This window comes from Suncus etruscus, chromosome 7, assembly GCF_024139225.1.
Source record: "Suncus etruscus isolate mSunEtr1 chromosome 7, mSunEtr1.pri.cur, whole genome shotgun sequence".
NCBI lineage: Eukaryota > Metazoa > Chordata > Mammalia > Eulipotyphla > Soricidae > Suncus > Suncus etruscus.
In genome coordinates this window covers 112456541-112477189 of record NC_064854.1, presented here as the reverse complement: position 1 = coordinate 112477189, position 20649 = coordinate 112456541, and the positions used below count along the sequence as shown (strand labels likewise).

Here is a 20649-nt window from a genome sequence, read left to right as displayed (position 1 = left end):
AAAGATAACGGATTCTCCAAAGGACAACGGAATAAGCAAAAATGATACAACACAAAGGAAGAGCGGTTGCTTTCTCGCGTTACTAAACATTACAGAAACGAGAACATTATTTTTGACAAAGGTGAGACTCTTACCAGCGTCACCAGCACCACTGTACTGAGACACTCAAAGGCTGATCGCAAATGGCTGATGTCTTTATCCAGATGGCTACATGACGAAGGCAACATCATAGACCAGAAGATATACTTTGGTACAATAAAGAGCAATAGTTTCTTTCGCCTTTCAGATGACCCTATATAGGACTTGATGCATTCTCAGCTGGTAGATCTAGATTCTCATCCTAATTTATTGCCACTTAATCTCCCAGGTAAACTTCCACCTCTCTATGCTCCTAATAAATAAGTGTCCTTATCTAGAAAATAAGAATATGAATATCTGCATGTACCTTGCAAGGTTGCTGATAAAAAGTAAATCAAGTATTTCATGGGACAGATCTCTGTAACGGTCCAGGTGCCTATGAACATTTATTGTCATCTCCAACATTATGAGAAGACAGAAATTAATTGATTTGCAAAAAGCAGATGAAGGGCCATTATTAAAGTGAGCTAGGGAATATTCTTGCTCCCTTTGTGGAATTTCAACATGTCAAAATCTGTCATTTTGGGGGAAAATGTGTGGTATCTGATTGTTTCCAGCTCATTTAATTATTTTCAAGTTGGAATTCTCATGGCTTTTATATTGTGGGTTGAATCATATATAAAAACTTGCCAGCTTATCAAATATGTTACTTGCTATTCCAAATGTTAGAATACTGTAATCAGCACTTGACCCATCTGTCATGTGGTTTACAATATCAGCACAGCAAACAACCTATAACAATAGCTTCTTCTTCAACACAGGCTCGGAGCACTATTGGCTTCCACAATTCTCTCTCTTTAATGAGTGTCTCATTAACCTTGGACCTGCTTCTTTCTAGATGTTCTCATGTACAAAGCAATCTGTATGATGAGAGGGATTCACTTCATTGCCAAGTTTTCATCTCGATTTGCTTGAATTTTCACTAGGGGAATAAATTTTTCTTCAGGATCATAGAAACTGATATTCTAGCTTTATTATTTGTGAAAGCTTTAGAAGAAAGGATAAATATAATATTCTGGCAAAACCATCAATTTAAATCAAAAGATGATGAAATTCCTTTCTTTCAGGAATAACTCAATGTTTGAATACAGGACTAAAAAATAAACTTACCAATTTCCTCTTATGTAAATGTTTTATTTGGGAAAAATAAGATAAATGGAGCTCAGGAAAAGTATAAGTGACGAGTATTTAAATGTAGGCAAATTCTAATTTTTTTATTTTGGAAAAATACTCTGCATTTTACATTTTGTTGAAAGCAAATGTCCACCTAAAGCTGTGACTAGACTTGGATCTATCTTTTGGCTCTTTCAATGAATATGTTTCACCTGCATGTACAATTCTCATGAGAAACTTCTTACTTATTCTTACCCAGAGAACCTGTGTAGAAAAACACCCAATCTGGTGGTTCATAAAAACAATGAAACGTCTCCAGGCTGATCCATAACCCATGAGACAACAGATACATGTTTTAACTCAATGGGCCTTGATGATAAATTCATAAAGAGTTTTCCTCCTGCCAAGTGGCTGTCCAGAATTCTGACAGTGAGGTTTGCCACCATAGAAAAACAAGCTCCCTTTTTCCCCCCTAACAGAGCAAAACAAAAACATCATACCTTGGTTTCCAAATTCATTTACCCAATTACCAGTGCTCATGTTTACACAATTAAATCTGCTTGGCTTCTAGAGAGAGAGTTAAATTTGACTGCAGAAAAACAAAAAAGAGAATTCCTCTACATGTTTCGCTAAGCCAAGGAAGAGAAGCATCCAGGAGTGAGACACACGCCAATTAGCCCTTAAATAACTTGACCATTTCTGGTTCTAGTGAGTGAATTTCCAGAATCTAAAATATGATATGAGACATGGAGATGATTGATGGAAACCACACTATCAAATTCAAATCTATCTGATGTGCTACTGAAGATATGAGTCTTAATATTATGTCATTACTAGAAATAGCCTTTTTTTTTAAATCTGCTATAATCTGGGTTTCAGGGTGAATAAAACCTGGAGTAGGAACAGAAAGATAAAATAAATAGCTATATCATAATGTGTTCACAATATCTGCCTTTTAAAAAAAAGATAGCATATAAATCCTATCTTATGCAGTATCCAAATTCAACATAACTTATCTAGTGAGATTATAATGATATATTCTTAGATCCCTTATATCCTCATCACTTTCTTTTGGGAAAACCCATTTTTAAAACAATAGGATGTGGATAATAAAAATGGTCATATAAACCATGAATTGTTTTCTCTACTCTTTCCATTGCAGACTTTTTTGTCTTTTTTTTTTTTTTGCCACACCAGGCAATGCAGATACCATTTCTGGTTCTGTGCTCAGGATTATTTCTAGTGGTAGTCAGAGGACATTTTTAGTGTAATGTCAACATCCAACCTGGGCCTCTAGCATGCAGTGCACGTGTTCCAGTTTTTTGAGTCATATTTAACCTACTTCATATACCTGGATTGTATATGTAGCTAACCTTTTATATTTCCCAAATGACTTTGACATTGATTCCCACTGTACTCTTGATCATAATCTTGCCAAAGGGGGTTGACTTGTGAATCAATCTTATCTCCACCTCAACTATTGCTACAGACTCCAAGTCATCTTTTAAGTTCTTTCCTTCTCTCCACTGTACATACAGCAGAAAATATGACACTATAGGGCCCACATATGAACCTGTCATAGTCCTATTCAAAAGTCTTTAAGAGAACTCCTTAATAACAAGAGCTATTCCTTTGTGTGCCTTCCAAACATAGGTGCATTTCCTCATTGATACCTATGTTTTAGCACTTATGACATTACTAATAGCAAAGTATAAAAGTATATATCTTCTCCTATGCTTAGGAAATTCTGTGTTACTATTGCATCACTCAAATATTCCTCAGTGGATGCTGCCCAATGCAATCTTTCAGGAAAACACCTATGTTCTCTGGCCAAAAGCTCTCAGTCATGTTTGTTTGCAAGATTTCAATCAAACACTTCCCACACAATCAGTGACAGTTCCACTAACCTATACAATACAGTTGAGATGTGTAGTAGGATATATCTACTATACTTTGTGTAATTACACACTGTGATATTTATGCAATTATGAAATCTCCTAACAATGTGTTCCTTAGAATGTATTCCTGACCCATGACTTTATGAATATCAACTATAAAGGAACTTTTATCTCTGATTCTGGTTAATCAACAAACAGATTAAGCCCTATTGCCAAAGGGAAAACATTGTAAACTAAACACTTCAAAATCGAGAACATTTTAGATACCTCAATATATTTGAAAATGGCTTATGATAATTAAAAATTTTTTTAAATTTAGACTAAATTGCATTCCACAAGAGAGAAAATAATATTAATGGATGTTTTCCTTCTTTAGTTTTTAACATTTATATTTTAAATCAGGCTTTGTTCCTCAGATTTAGCTATTGCACCTTAGAAATGTAAGCTTAATTCTGAATATATTTATAGTAATCATTTGTTTGCTTATATGTGCACTAATCTTCAGGAGACATTCCTCTTTTCTCTGTGTGGTTCTGGTAGAAATTCAAAATCACTTTTCCTATTGGACAAGGGGCAGTCATGTGAGACAAGCCCTGCCAGTCATACCACTCTACCTCATCATGATTGTTATAATTGGTGTAAGGCTTAAGCTGCAAACCAATATGGGCAAATGGTAAAGCTCTATAGTTTAATGCAGCTGCTTAGTAGAAAGGTATTTTTATACTAGGGTCATTAAATAGCATGATAATGTTGTGCCATCTGAGGCCATGTTGCTCTCACCTTCCATGAAAGAATCACATGAAAGAAAGCTGTCAACAATTGGAGATAGTAAACAAAATATACTCAATATTTATTCAAAAATCCAGTTCTTTCATTGATAGTTTCATGAACCCCAAATTATTTTTTTAAAATAGTTTATTTTGACCCTTTATTATAATAGGAATGCTGGCTTTAATTATATTGCTAAATACCTACTCAATTAAACCTTCAGGTCTTTGGGGGCTCTGGAAGGATAGCTTTGCAACATGTCCAGAAAGTATTCCATCACTTGATTTCCATCCTATACCACACCCTGCAAAATATCAAAGAAACTGGCTTCACTGAATTCCCCTTAGACTGCATTTCCTTCTAGACTGAAATAATTTGTATCATGTCCTTTGCTTTCTGTAGGGATCATGACTGCTTTGCTTGCTGCTAATTCTTCTGGCTCCTTTCATTTTAAAATTGATGAGAAAAGATATTTTACTGCCTTTTTTAAAGTAAAAAATGCAAATATCAAAAATGCAATATCTGGGTCAGTAACTTTAGTCCCATATGAGAACTTTTAGAAATGCAGACTTCCAAGTACTATCCCAGGCCTGCTAACTAAAGGTTTACCTAGCAACAAGAAAACTGCATAAATGTTACTGGCTGAGAAGTGTTTTATATATGACTTCAGAAATAAAAATATTATATCTACTTTATATATATATATATATATATGAGTTGGAAATTTTCTCTTAAATGATAACAAATAGTAACAGCTAACATCACCAAATGCCTGTCAGACACTGTACTAAGTAAGAGCTTTATTTGAGATATATGTTTTAGTCTTTGTCACAACGCAAGCAGAAAGAAACTATTAGGGCCCGGAGAGATAGCACAGCGGCGTTTGCCTTGCAAGCAGCCGATCCAGGACCAAAGGTGGTTGGTTCGAATCCCAGTGTCCCATGTGGTCCCCCGTGCTTGCCAGGAGCTATTTCTGAGCAGACAGCCAGGAGTAACCCCTGAGCACCACCGGGTGTGACCCAAAAACCAAAAACCAAAAAAAAAAAAAAAAAAAAAAAAGAAAGAAACTATTATTGGCACCTTTTTACAAATAACAAAAATGAGCTTGTAAGAGGTTATATAATGCATGGGAACAACATAGTAATATAAAGTTTTGGTGCAGCAAATCCTGAGTACTCTTTCTTGGAGCTGTACAAAAAGCATTCTATCATGTGGGTGTTGGCTGTCATCAGCTGTCATATTGGGAATTCAATCCACTTATGATTCCTTGTTGAGAGTACTATGTTTTATTAATGAATTTTAAAACTTTCTGGTAGAGTAGTGACAGCGCCTTGGTAATGTACAGAATCCCTCAGATTAGATGATCATATTTTGAAACCGACTTCAATTTCTCTAGGCCTTATTTTTCACATTGTCAAATGAAGGTCTGAGATAAAGATAGTTGTGATAACCCCCTTTTTAGTCCTATAATTTTATTACAAAAGTGACAAAGGATTATGACTAGAGAAGTTGTAATTATAGACTTTTGAATTGAATTTGTGTTCAGACTTTGTCTCTGCAACTAATCATTTGTATAAATTTGAGCAAGATGATCAGTAGTTATTTACTTTGGGGTTTATATATATGCAGACACATGTTTTTGTGTGTGTGTGTGTGTGTGTGTGTGTGTGTGTGTGTGTCTTTGGTGGCCACATCCAATGGTGCTCAAGACTTGACTTTGGCTTTGTTCTCAGGAATCACACTTTCTGAGATGCTCTAGCTTCAAACCCAGATTAGCTAAATGCCAAGCAATTTCCCTACACGTGGAACTATTTCTCTAACCCAAAGGAATGAATTCTTATTTCTTTGAATGTAAGAAACATTCTTTAACATTTATCAAATAGGGTGACCTTGAGCTGAGGAGGTAACAGGAGTTAAGGCTTGTGCTTTGCAAGTGGGTGACTTCTGTTCAGTCCCAGTGCTGTATAGTACCTTAAGCACTGAGGGTAAGCTCTAAGTATAGGTAGATGTGGCCCAAAAACAAATAAATGAAAAAAAGAAAAGAAACTGTGTGATCTTACATTTAAAGATATCATAATGTAGTTGTCACAGCTGATAGAATAATATAAATTAATCTTCTACTTGATGGATTTTTGATTAAAATATAATAAACAATTTTATCTCAGAGTGTGTGAATTAAATGAGATAAGCATGTAACTGCACATTGCATACTAATTTCTCAATAAATGAGTTGCCATGATAATGATAATCATCAAAGCAGCATGTTCTCTTATGGGTAGAAGAAGAATGATTTCATATTTACTGGTTCAAAGAATTTTTTTTTTTTTTGGTTTTTGGGTCACACCTGGCAGCACTCAGGGGTTACTCCTGGCATACTCAGGGGACCATATAGGATGTCAGGAATCAAACCCAGATTTGTCCCAGGTTGACCACATGCAAGGCAAATGCCCTGCCCCTGTGCTATCGCTCTAGAATCAGAGTTCAGGACATAGTTTTGACATATTCCTTGCCCCCCCCAAGAGATCTCCTGAATTTCATATGATTATGTTTGAAATATATTTCTCCTTAAAATTTTCACTCTTTATAAAGTATAAATGAAACACTAGTGTATGGAATAATGTGAGCTTGGAAATTCTGATTGATATATTATTAAAATAAGAAGAATGTTTCTTGAAACATGAAACATGAGCTAATGGAGAGAAGTCCCTGACATGTCTCTTGAGTAGGTGATCAAAATCGTGTTTTGTGAGAATAGTAAGTTTGGTCATCTATTCTTCTCTTTCAAGAGGTCTTGCATCTGTAGGAAGCTAGAGTAAAGAAAAGACAATATGTATGTACTTGCAAGTGCTCTGTATTGATTTGAATTGATTTCTCTGGATAGGGAGGGAGAGGAGGAATGAGAGAAGGAGAAAGAGGGAAGGGAGAGAAGCAAGAGGGGGAGGGAAAAAGAGAGAGAGGGAAGGGAGAGGAGAAAGAGGGGTGAGGGAGAGAAAGACAGAGAGGGAGGGGAAAAGCGAAAGAGAGGGGAAGGAAAGAGAAGGGGAGGGAGAGAAAAATGAGGGTGGGAGAAGAGAAAAAGGGAGGAGAGAGAGGGAGGAAGATATAGGGGGAAAAGAGATAGAGAGGGAGAGAAAGAGAGAGGGGAGAGAAGGGGAATTTATATATTGAATGACTAGTATAGTCTCTAGCTGCAAAGCATAAAAATTGGAAAGGATGTCTGGTTAGAATGAGATTCCAAAAAGCATGATATTTGAATTTAGAAATATCTGGGTTAATTCATGTTTGAGCAAGTCACTGATTCTCTCCAAAATTCATCTCTCTCATTGGTAAAAGGAAGGAATAATAATTGTTTTTTAGAGCTAAAGCAAAGACTGAATCAGACCTTCCATGAAAAATTCTTAGCAGAGTGCTGGCATCCATTGGTGACTGTCATTCCACATGTTTCTTTTTTCATAAATCTATATATCTATATAAGTTCATATATTCTTGGCATATTTGAAACTGGTTTAATTTCATGTACCAGTAGTAACATTATGATGCTCAGAAAGTTATGCAAGTATATAGGCAAGAGCTAAGGTAAAACTACAATAGTTGAGTAGACTTTCTCAGAGTTTGCTAGGTTTAGAATTTGTGATGGCTTAAATGGAGACATATTTAAAATAACAGAATTCATTTGCAAGAGTCACAGCTTTTCTCATATAGTAGCAACCCTTTGCAACTTTTTTTGAGATACTACAATTAAACAAAACACTTAATTTTTAATAATACCACCACACAGAAGCATAAGTCCACCAATATGCCATTTGCAGAATCACCATTGCTTCTCAAAGGACAATCTGACTAATAGACTCTGGCTGTCCCTATTGCACATCCATGTATACATGTAACTCTAGTTGTACCTTGCAACCTCCATATCGGTGGTCTGGCAAACCTATGTGTGTTTATGCTTTGTTCCTTCTATAGAAATTGAAGTGGCAGGAGGTAAGAAAAAATGTTTAAAGGTTAGGAAAAAAGTAATAATGGTTATAATTTGATTTTAATATGCTTCAACTTAGAGGAGTTTCTGGACATATCACACTTTAAACCTATGTCAATTGACCTTAATTTTCAGGTTTAGTTTCACTCTATTATGACTTCTTAATCTCTTCTTATATTTTTTTTTGGGGGGGGCTCACACCAAAGGTGCCCAGGGGTTACTCCTGGTGCTCAGAAATTGTTCCTAGCTGGATTGGGGGACCATATGGGATGCTAAGATTTGAACTATTGTCTGTCCTGAGTCACTGCATGCAAAACAAATGCCCTACTGCTGTTCTATCTCTCTGGCCCCTAGTCTTTTCTTCTATCACTGTGAGCCTAAGTTGTCTGGAATGCAAATAACCAAGACATTCCCTTGTTTAAAGAGCCTTCAGTGATTTTCTACCACTTTGGATGAGATATACCTGTAATTTGAGCATGCAAAAGCTGACAGTTTTCAGGTTAAGAACTCCTGACTCATGGATAGTGACTAAATGCTGAAAGATTTGAATGTATAGCTTTTTGAGGTCTTCTTTACTGTTTACACTGACTGTCATAATCAGAAATTATTATTATCACTTTCACTAAACTCTTTTCTAATAAATAAATTAATGATTGAGTGAATGTGTGAATGAACACATTCCTTTCCAGAGAGAAAAAAAGTTTGAATATAGGCCTGTGAATCTTCAAATAGCAATGTAGGGCTAATCTAGTATCTGGCATGTTCTAAAAATTGTTCTAAAATACGTTCAATTTTGATGAATGGAAATGTGCTTAACTTTTATTAATTAATATTTTGAGCATCCTTTAAACCTAAAACCATCAATTAATAATCAGTGCTGTCTGTAATTACAGATTTTATAGCATTTTATGCTTTAACTCTCCTTAAAATATGCTCATAAGTTTTAAAATGAAACAAGAAGAAAATTTTCAAAGCCGAAGACCTTCATAAAAACTTCTATCTTGTGAAACTTTTAGCCAAGCCCCCTGTTCAGCTATCTATTTGTGTATCCTGCATCATCACACAATATACACAAGAACAACATGGACACAACTTTCTCCATATTGGCTAATAAACATTCATCAAAAACACAAACTTCTCAATAGGATATAAAACAAGAAAAAAAAACAAACAAAAGAAAAACAGCAAGGAAGGTTAGTTTTGTTTAGTAACATTTTAAGAAGCATCTGAGGCCAAGTTAGTAGAATCCCGAACCAAAGATGAAATGAAGATCTGCAGCGCACCAGAATTCTGTACCTTCAAAGCTTATGCCTTTATGAAAATTCTACTCTAGATAGGTCAACATCTACAGGGCATGAGAAATATTTAGACAGCACAAATTAACTCCTTAAGTATTATTGAAACTCCACAACAGTCTTTGGGAGTACATACGTTAAGGAGCTAGTAAACAAAAACAAAACAAAAACTAAATATAACTCAACAGTCCTGATAGTACATAATGCATATACAATTGGTTCACCTGCATCCTTTTGATTCTCTATTTGAAAGAGAGAGCACAACAAGGAGAGAAGAGAGAGAGAAACAAGAACACATATGCAGGATTAATGAGCAAGTGGATCAAAATGCCCCCCATTTATGTGTGATACATGATAATTGGAAAGAAAAGTTTGCCCTTGGGTTCCCACCGCCCCGAAGTGTGGGGGCCAGCAAAAAAGGCTCCTTCACAGAGGTGGAAAATGCTGCACAAATAGAAAATTAGTAAAATTAAGTTTAATGTGAAATCAAGCTATGAAACATACATGAATTCTCCAAGTGACAATTAAGTCATATGTTCTAGCCAGAGCTTAGAGGACATGGACAAGTCAAAATCTCCAGAGAGAACAAGGAAAAACTTCCCAGCTTGAGAGAGAATAGAAAGGAGGCATATAAGATCTAATTTTTATAGAGAATAGACCATCTTGCGTGATCTTATACCCAAATAGTCTGACGTTTTAAACATGAAACAGACGGCATGATTTTGCCCCAAAGTGTCCTTTATCCGACACCTAACGCATTGCTCCCAGCCTAGCTGCTACCTTTTGATTGTGTACCAGTGACAAGCACTTTACAAACTGGGGTTACACACAAGCAAAGTAAAAATGCATTCAGGTCACAGACATAGAATAACTGAAAAACTTACAGACAAATTGGAGTCATCACAAACAAATGGCTTAATTGTCTAACCTGTTTTAGGTTGATAAAAAGTGACTGGACTTCTCACACTGGGTTTCACAGACAGAATCAACAGACAAGCCAATGCTAAAAAACTTGAAGCAAGGAGAGTGAGTTGGTTTGGATCTGGATTTTCTTGAAATAATGAAAACAGAAAGAGTGAAGACAGCATGGCGAGGAGGTGATAGGTACTCACGAATGGTTAAATCCATCACTTGGGAGGCCAAGCAGAAGACAGGATGCTCATACATTTCTCTCTTTTTCCCTATAAAAGAGGATTTGGGCATGCAAGAGGCTTAGGTCAGAGGTAAAGAGGTTAAAGGTCACAGGTTAGAGGAAAACGTTACATTAGCTCAAAGGAAAATAGCCACAGAGTATTTTGGGATAAACACAAGATAAAAGAAAAAAAGGAGTTTCAAAATTGGAGATCTACTGGATTAACCATTCAGCATGCCGTGAGTCACGAGAGAGATTGTGACTATGATTTTACACGTTTCTTTAGAACTGTTTGCAAGAATACAATGACCAAAAAACATCATGAGTAAAGGGAAACAGAATCTCTTTGATTTAAGGCTCCAAGATACTAAGGATTTCAGACTTTAGTATCTAAGGCTCTTGAGGTATTTCTTTATAAACATAGTCTCCGGCAATATTACTACAACGTCTTTCAAAAATTCTCAGAGAACTAAACTGTAAATACTCACATAGGGGCTCAAAAGTAAAAAATGGAAGACTACTTTTCTGAGAGGATAGTAACCTTGTAAAAAGAAAGTTGTCTGGTAGTAATATCTTTTAAGCTGCAATGCCTCAGCCTAAGGTGGACTATGTTCATGAAAGAAAACCTGATACATGCAGCCAGAGGATGTTGGGTTGTCTGAATTAACAATCCCAGCATGCTTTGAAATTGGCGTCACAGCCACTTTTGCAAAGATAACATCAAAATGTGGCTGAGCCAATCACGGACAAGGAAGGAGAAAAGCAGAAGAGAGCAGGTAGTGTGGAATGAGGTACTTCTCTGAAAAGAGAGTTGGAAAAATAAAAAAAAGATTGGTTTCTTCAAAGAATCCCCAGACCTAAAAAGTCACAGTGCAAAAGATAATTAACACAACCAAGAAGAATTGGGGCACAAAAGGAAATTACAGACCAGCTGATCTACTTTGGAAATGAATGCATTTTTACTTACAGATCTTAAAGTTTGTTTTTGGATTATTTATCTGAAAGAAGAGAGCAGATCTTACCAAAAGACTAATCATAGCTAGACCAAGAGCTAGGAGGCAGCAGCCTTAACAACAGAAAGTTTCTTGATCCCATCCCCTCTCTGGCCTTGCCTAGAGTTATTAGATACCGGGTTGACTTTATCATATACAACCATTATCAAGTCTGGAAAAGGTTAAGACTGGAACAATTACTTGCTAATATAGCCCTTTAAAGATCTTCTTGTTTCTCTATTTTTGTCACTCATTACCAAGTCAAGAGTTGATAAACATCCTTTTAGTGCCCAATTCTTAAGTGTTTCTCCCTGGATGCATAACAATGAATTCATTACCACTGGTACACAATTTGCATCGTCAGACAGACAAAATTGAAAGAGGAAAAACATGTAGTATACAGAACACTGTGAATTTGACATGATCTTAACCTAATTCTCTAAGGAAACAAGGACTTTGGCAGAGTAAGCGATGAGGTTTTGGTAGTTGGTTAGGTCTTTATTTCCTTCCCAGTCATGTCCTGAAGGCAGACAATGGGCATTGTTGGTTTTAGTCAGGAGTTTCACAAGTGAGAGAACATCAGATTCCAGAATGCGGACACATTGAGTTTTAGACACAGAACTTCCACATTTATACACTTACACCACTGGTCAAGTTGGGTGTGGTTTTCAAATCACCCTATAGCAGCCAACAGGGTAACAATGAAAAGTGATTAATACCTTTGCAAACGAATAGGTCCCAAAGAACCATATCTTCTCAAGCAGAGATTACTCAAAGTGTTTTGGGGTGATCAGTGGTCATCAGTGACCATTTCCTTAAGAGGACCTTGTACCTACCATCCTCCATATGATACAACAAGAATGAACCAGATCTAAAACAAACTAGGACCCAGCAGAGATAGCTGGAAACTAACCTGCCATCCGATTGGAACAATACCAAAAGACAAGATACTTTCAAGGGGCAAGAAAGAGTTAAGCAAAATCTTGACATTATTTTATTCAACTTATTTTAAACCCAATGCTATCAACAGTGGATTAAAAACCTCTTTTTTTTTTTTTTTTTTTTGCTACATGTAGCAATCCTACAGAACTCTTTCAAAAGCAAATATTAGGTATGGAGCAATTTATGGCCCACACAAACTCTCAGAAGGACCTTAGTTAGCAGATAGCATTATATTCTCAATATTCTCCCCTTACAAAGTTCCTGAGCATCCACTCTTTGAATCATTTACTTGGCCATGTTAAGAGAAGAGTTCACAGTTCAAATTTAGATCAACATACTCAGATGGGCCTCAGTTACCTGGTGGCCATCAGAAAAGAGAAAGCTCCCTGGAAAGGGATACCAAACTTTAAACTGAAAAGTGGGGACAGATGGGAGTCTTACCTTCAATTTTGGCATACTCTGAAAGCCGAGAATAGTTGACTAAAGCAGCCTGTTCTAGACATTTACGGATGACAGTTTTTACCTCCTCTTGTGGCACAGGGGTCACAATATCTTTCATTAGAACCTTTAGGTGGAAAATAAAGATTAGAATTGTCCAATCAACTTGCTACTTGCTTAGACTTCATAAAAATTGGAAATTTATGCAACAGCTCCCAAGGAGCACTACAACACTATATGCACAACCAAGTAACAATTAGTACCACAACTAAGAAGTGAGGCACCTGAGCAAGGATATGTGTAAGCAGCTCAACAGAAGGAATGTGACCTTGGCAAGTACTTTTGTCAGATATGTGAATAGTACAACTTTTTTGCAAGCAACACAATTAACTGTGTGCAACACATGGTCATATCAAAATAACATCAACATCAGTGGCTTAGGGAAGGAATGGAAATAGTCAGGGAAAAATAAAGTTTAAAGTGAGGTATAGATGCTTTCTTGAGTGGCATCTGTTGACTTGTGACTTAACACCAGTCAATTAATTTTATTAAAGACTTGCAATGTAGTTAGGAAGACTAATTACATCCACAAATTAGGGAAGGAATAGAACATACCTTCTATAGCCTAACTATGTGGGAGTTAGAGGTACAATAACTGGAATTTTGGCAGTATTATAAAGCTTATTTTGATACTACATGAATGGTGGCCAAATACTTCAAAATTACAAAGTGGGTCATTCAATAACAATATTTCATTGCAATTATGTTCATGTTTCTTTCATAAATAGGTAACCTGCTTTTAGTTTTTTGTTCTTACCCTTTCCAAGAGTGAGAGAGTAGCTTTCAAAGCACCTTCAGGTCGACCAAATGGGAAGCAATACCTAAAAAGGACAGAAAATTCTTCAGGTTGCCTAAATATATTACATTTAGCATGAAATATGCTAAAACTTGATTCCTATAGCAACTCTCTTGGAGGAACAGAAAATGCTTTTTTATTTTGTCACGTTGTGTTATGTTAATCGGAATTCACACCATATATGTGTATATATAATGTATATATGTGTATGTGTGAATAATAAGTAAAGAGAGACTCTGCAAATGTCTGCAGTATGAAAGAATATTTCAAGAGATGACACAAGACTGTTTAGATTTCTATTGTAAAGAAGAATCAATCACTTTTTAGCTCAAATGTAGCCTTGCAATTTTTTTTGTAGAGGCAGGCATTAAAAAATTAGTTGAAACCTGCTAAAACTCAACACTTATTGAAATACATCATTTTTATAGGAATAAAAGGATATATTATAAGCCAATTTAGGATTCTGCTAACTTCCCTTTCCTGGCCATAGCTTTTACTTGAATTCATTATCCTTGGCAATGCATCTTGTATGACCAATATTGATTAATCCAGAAAGATGTTCATGGAATGCACAATGAGAGGTACCATGAGAGGAAGTATAAGAGATCTATAAATTGCTTCAAGCTGTCATGGCCCTTTTGAACTTGTGTCTCAATGTACTTAGGGCTTACTACAGTCATTTAAAATTAGACTTCTATGTCCTTATTCCACTTGCTGGCTGTGTAATCCTGGAGTGACTTAAGTTCTCAGATCTTGTTTACTCATTATTTAAAAGAAGAATATAATAGCTACCATTTAGAACTGTTCTGAGAATAAAATAATATGTTAATGTTTATCCAGCCAGAAGTCCTGCATCTGGTACCTAGGAAGTAGTTAAACAGTGGGAATTATTTATTACACTATTATAAATGCTCCTACTATTTTAGGCCCTTTGGTCTAAATAGCTGGTAGAGAATTAGAACTATCTCATTTGCTACAAAGGAGAGGAGGAGCTGTGAAGTAAATGGCTCAAGCACTAGACCTGCTGATAGGCTGGTGTGTGAAGGGATGAATCAGTCTGTAAGCTGACCCACTTCCTTTCTTTCATGGGAGGCATGTTAGTCACTTTCAGAGGCAATGAAGAAAGTAGAGATGCTCTGAGAATCATGCCTGGTAATGAAGTAGTAGGTGGAGACATTCTGTGAACCACCCCTTTCTTCATTTCCTGTTCAGTCTTTCCCAAAAGGGGTGACACTGTCTCCCTTGTGTTTGTGCATGTGCGTGTGTGTGTGCACACACGAACATAGAAATGATGTGGTTGGCATGGGATTAGAGAAGCTTTGGATACAAATAGGCAGGGGCTTTCTATGTGTTTGTGTAAAGAAGGTAGATATCCAAGCAATTGAATTGTAATTTTTCTCTTTGAAAAGGGGGAGCTGGTCAAAGGCCAAATAATTAAATATGGGAACCTCTGGCTGTTTATGTGATATGATTCATAGGGCTTTGTGTTTTGTTTGGTCTCCTTAAAGAAGATTAAGTTCAATTCACTTTTGAGCAGATGAGGTTTGGTTTGCACAGGAGTAATCTCTTCTTTTAGTAGAAATAAAATGATCTGAAGATTTTAGATCTGCTCTTTATTTTATTTTATTGAAACTATTGTAATTTGCAAAAGTCTTTTATAGTTGGATTTCAGATATACAGTGAATCAGGGTCATTTCCACCACCAGTGTTGACCTCTTCCCACAATTGTTCCCATGAATGCATCCTATACCATCACCTTTTGCCTGCTGGCCTGCCAGTGTAACAGGCCCATTTTAAGTTTAGATTGTCATAGTTTGGGTTTCTTGATTCTATTGTTATTGACTTTGTCTTGAATATTTAGTTTTGTCCTTTTGTTGCTTTTGCTTCTTTGGTTTATTTTTTGTTTGTTTTTTGGGCCACACCTGGTGACTCTCAGGGGTTACTCCTGGCTCTGTGCTCAGAAATCACTCCTGGCTTGGGAGACCATATGGAATGCTGGGGGATCGAAACTCGGTCCATCCTAGGTCAGCCATATGCAAGGCAATTGCTCTACCCCTGCGCTGTACTCCGGCCCCTGTCCTTTTATTGTTTATAAATACCTAGTGTATCTCACAGAGATTTAAAGTTTTAGATAGCCAAGCCCCTTATAGCCTTTCTTAAGTTATCCCTTCCAAATAAATATCTAAACCTCAGATGCTTACCTAAAATGTGTAATCTGATTTTCCAGCAAAACTCGGAGTCTCTCTTTGATTTCTTCAAAACGTTCCTTTTCTTCCACAGTCACAGTTCCAATTCCATCAGGCCTGAAAGAAGACATTTCATGAGACAACAAAAACCTCATATAGTGGTTTCATATCAAAATCAAATCTCTAGCAGGAGGAAGCTGTCCATTTTTAAGAAATTCAGTGATTGTCATGTCCTGAGAAGTCCTGCTTTTCCGTGCCAGTTCCCAAAGGGGTTGGGGTTTTTTGAGGTTATCATTTGGGAGACATTTGCAGAACTGTCGCTCATTTGTTGTGAAATGGTAAAATGCACAAACGGGTGGCTTGAAGTTAAATCCAGCTTTTATGCCTGTTCTGTTTGGCTCACAGCTTCTTAACATTTTGAATTACTTGCCAACGTTTTTAAAATTAGTACAATTTTATAATACAAGTCTTATTTCTGATTTCTTTTAACAATCTGCACAGCTGGTTTTAACTACCAAGTACTAATGGCTTCTTTCTTACCTGTGGTAGCCATTCACATGCTTTATATTAAAATGTCATTAATTATCTTTTATAGGCACTTAGGTTTGGGACCCCTGAATTTAAACCACAAACTCCACAGAAAACTAAGTGCTTAGCAAATGTCTGTTTTTCCCAATATGAAATAGTTTTAAATGCCTCTCAATTTCTGGCCTATACAAATGGACAAATTAATTTAGACAACTCCTCTTAGCTGAATTAAAAACCACACCTGGGGCTGGAGAGATAGCACAGCAGTAGGGCATTTGCCTTGCAAGTGGCCAAACCAGGACCAAAGATGGTTCAAATCCTGGCATTCCATATGGTCCCCTATACCTGCCAAGAGTGATTCTGAGCTCAGAGCCATGAGTAACCCTTGAGTGCTGCTGGATGTGGCCCCTCAAACAGAAACAAACAAACAAACAAAAAAACCAAATTAAAGACCAATGGAAAATGACAAGACATCAAAAATACAAATTTGTTGTTGAAAACACAAATAAATCAGTTGCCAAAAACACAAATAAATGGAAAAATAATAATGTCCATATCTAATAGAATCATCAGTTATTAGTAAAGTTACATATAGAATCAGTGAAATTTCTATCAAGATTCCAAAGACATTTTTCCCATAAAAAAGATAGTCCTGACTTCTGGAAGGTCTGGAAGCCAAATCCACACTTCCTTCTTCCAAATGCAGTTGCCATGTCTGCATCTGGCCAGCTCCATAGATTCAAACTATTATTCTCAAAAGAGATATGTACAAAGTCTTAAAAAATTATGAATATATCAGCACACAGTTGAAAACTAACATGATTGAGAGAAGAGGGGGGCCAAGTTCCTGCCTACTGATGTCACACCTCCTGCACATATCATCCACAATTGCCATTTCACCAATGGTCCAGCTTCCCCATTCAACTACAGCTCTCTGCAGAGGTACCAAACTGAACAAAACTCCAGGTATGCTGACATTTGGCCTGACATCACAAGGATATTTTTGGAATATGTGTGGGAACTTTCCCCCTGACTTCTTGTTCTTCCAGAAGTTCTGGTAGCCGAAAACAAGCCCAGGAAAGCCACAATTAGCCGCAGTGCCTGGAATTCTGGAACTGCATAACCATATTCAAAGCCCTACATCTCCAATTTTTTTGTTTGCTTGTTTTTGGGTCACACCTGGCAGTGATCAGGTTTACTCCTGGCTCTGTACTCAAAAATCACTCCTGGCAGGTTCAGGCAACCATCTAAGTTGAACCTGGGTCTAATACATACAAGGGAAACACCCTACCCACTGTGCTATCACTCTGGTCCCCACATCTTCAAGTTTTTAAATATTGTCATAACAGTAGGTACACAACAGTATAGAGGTTGGTGTGTAGTTTATACCTTCTAAACGTTCAGAAACAAAATAAATAACAGAAAGATCAGCTAGTAACAAAAGCTTAGTAAACCTTCTGACAATGACTTATTGACCTCCTTGGAAAATTTTCACCAATTTTACTGTTACTGTACTCTTTTTCATATTTTTTCTAAGACATCTATCTGCCTTGCATGCACTAGCCTAGGAAGGACCTCGGTTCGATCCCCCTGCGTCCCATATGGTCCCCGGAGCCAGGAGTGATTTCTGAGCACATAGCCAGGAGAAACCCCTGAGTGTTACCTGGAGTGGCCCCAAAACCAAATAAATCAATAAATAAAAAACAAAAAATTATTTTTCTCCCACTTATTTGGAAACAAATCTATTACGATCAACTATGTAGTACACGGTTTTTAAATAATTTATGTATTAAAACAAAAAGAAAAGACAGTCCTAAAATGCACATGGAACCACAAAGAATCTAAATACCCAAAATAATTTTGAGAAAGAAAACAAAATTGTTGTTATCACAATCACTTACTGCTAAGTTTATTACAAAACTATAGTAATAAGTACAGTATGGAATGGTATTTAAAGACACACTGAACATGATAGTGTGTCAAGAGCCCCAAAAGAAACCCTTAAATACACAGTGAACTAATATTTGATAAGGGAAAAAAAGATACTCAGTGCAGAGGTGTTGAATAACAGCCCTGGATGGGGCTGGATGGTGATGGATAGTGATGGAGGGTGAGAGGCCTTTCTCCTCCAGCCCAGGCCACGTGTCTGCAAGCCCCCTCCAGCAGGCAGGTCTGCAGGTTCAGGATAGCAGTGGGGAGAAAACTCACAGGCAGGTTTCAGGAGACATCAGCTTTATTCAAGGCCCTAGCCACCACAGGTATGGCCTATCATAACCTTTCAAGCTATCTCCATTATTGGCCCACCCTGCATTCTAACCTTTTCAGCCATCTCCTCTCCTGCTGAATCTCTCCCAATCTCCCAATCAATCTCTCCTTCCTGCCCCTGAGGGAAAACCCTTTGATACCTCCCAAAGACCCCTCCCAGAAATGGGCAGGCCTTACTAGCAGGTAAGGTTTCACAGGAAGAATGGGGGATGGGGTAACACAGAGGAAATAATCTTTTATTTATAAATTCAGAGACCTAATACATCACAGGGTGACTTAATTAGAAGTTATATTCTGGGAACTTGAGAATTATTGGGAGATTATATGACTTTAAAATGTGATCATTACACAAAACAAAGTAATTATTTGAGGGCCTGTAGATATTTGCTAACCTTATCATGGAATTAACCAGAATGATAGTACAGTGACTAGGGCACTTACCTTGCATGTGCCCAACCCTGCTCAATCCCTGGCAATCCATATGGTTTCCCAAGGAGTGCTCTCTGAACAAAGAAGTAGGAGCAAGCTCTGCACCCCAATAGGTGTGAACCCCAAAACAAAACAAAGCATAAAAACCACTAACAACCAATATATAAGTGCACATCAAGCTGTACTCCTTAAACTTCCATATATTATAAAATGAGATCTTATCTCAATAAACTGGAGGAAAATTAACACCAGATTTATATTTCACTCTTAATAAACTGTTTCTACTAGTAAAAAAAGTACAAGAGCATCATTGTGTAGATTGGAGTTTAATCACAATATCATCATGTTTCTGAACCATCATTAAGTTCACACCCGTTTCCTCTATTTGTTTTGAATAAAGCAAACTGAAATATAAAGGAGACGGCATATTTATGGCTCAAATTTATCTGTGCCAAATTAGATGTGGGGATAATCTGACCCATTCAAAGATTCATCTTTCCAGTTCCTGTAGTGACTTGTTTGGATTACTGGCTGAGCCAGTTTGCACATTGGTGCGTCACCGTGAGACTTCTACTGGAATATTCTTCAGTTTGCAAATGCAAGTCATCTTGAGACCAAACAAATGGTCTTATTTATAGACCTTCTCAAGGATCCAGCATAAATTGGGAAAAATTCTGTAGCTTGGACTGCACAAAAGACTTGGCAGAGGAGAGCAATGTATCTGCTGTTTGGGGTTAATTGATAAATTCCCCCCCCCCCCCTCTTTTTTTTTTGCTTTGCTTTCTTGGCCGTGTCCAGTGGTATTCAGGGTTTATTCCTGCTCAGAACTGAGGAGGTCACTCCTGGTGATGGATGCTGTTCTCACACTAGCATCAGGGGCCATAAGGTGCTAGGGACTGAACCTGCATCTCAAAAGGCGAAAGTCTATTAAGCTATCTCTCCTCTCCTTGTTTTATTTTATTATTTATTTTTGGTTTGTGTTCAGGGATTATTCTGGCTCTGCACTCAGGGAACCACTCCTGGTCAGGCTTTGGGAATCATAATTATAGGGTGCCAGGGATTGAACCTGGGTAAACTGCAAGCAGGTCTACTCTATACTATTGCTCCAGCCCTGCGTCCTTGTTTCTTAAGTTTTTGATTTTTAATATCGCCTTGCTTGAAAAATAATAATGTTCTTCCCCACACTATAAAAAGAGTAAAGGCCTACAGAGTCATTTCCCCTTAACTGAAAGAAAGAAAAAGGGCAAAATAATAACTATAAGATACATTTTGCAAGTGTTTTTACTTTTAAATCTTTTGGAAAAAGAAAAAAGATTTAATTTACTTAGTCTGCTAAACATTTTATTTTTGATATGAAGTGCCAGGAATCCTGTTAAATTTTGGGATTACTTTTTTTTTTTAACCACACCCAGTGGCGCTCAGGGGTTACTCCTTGCTCTGTACTCAGAAATCATTCTTGGCAGGCTAAGGGAACTATATGAATAGGAGGGATCAAACCTAGGTCAGCTGCTTGCAAGGCAAATGTTTTACCCACTGTGCATCACTCCAACTACTTTCTTAAACTGTGACTTTTTAATTTTATTTATACAGAATTAAACTTGATAATATACCAAGCATAGGTTTATATGATTGGCTTGTGTATGCAGACTCTTGATTGGGGGAAAAGAGACATTTAAAAATTTTATTTCTTAGC

At 37.0% G+C, this 20649-nt stretch overlaps 1 protein-coding gene across 4 annotated transcripts in view; it reads right to left on the bottom strand.

The window, feature by feature from the left end:
- Window positions 1–20649, bottom strand: part of CADPS (calcium dependent secretion activator) — a 569958-nt gene that overhangs the window by 133382 nt on the left and 415927 nt on the right. For all 4 annotated transcript variants that reach the window (XM_049777276.1, XM_049777275.1, XM_049777273.1 and 1 more), the window contains exons 14-17: window positions 15750–15851; window positions 13510–13573; window positions 12696–12819; window positions 9413–9430 (exon numbers count right to left, since the gene is read on the bottom strand). In XM_049777276.1, the coding sequence (XP_049633233.1) occupies window positions 9413–9430; window positions 12696–12819; window positions 13510–13573; window positions 15750–15851 (308 nt within the window). The remainder of the gene's footprint in view (window positions 1–9412; window positions 9431–12695; window positions 12820–13509; window positions 13574–15749; window positions 15852–20649) is intronic.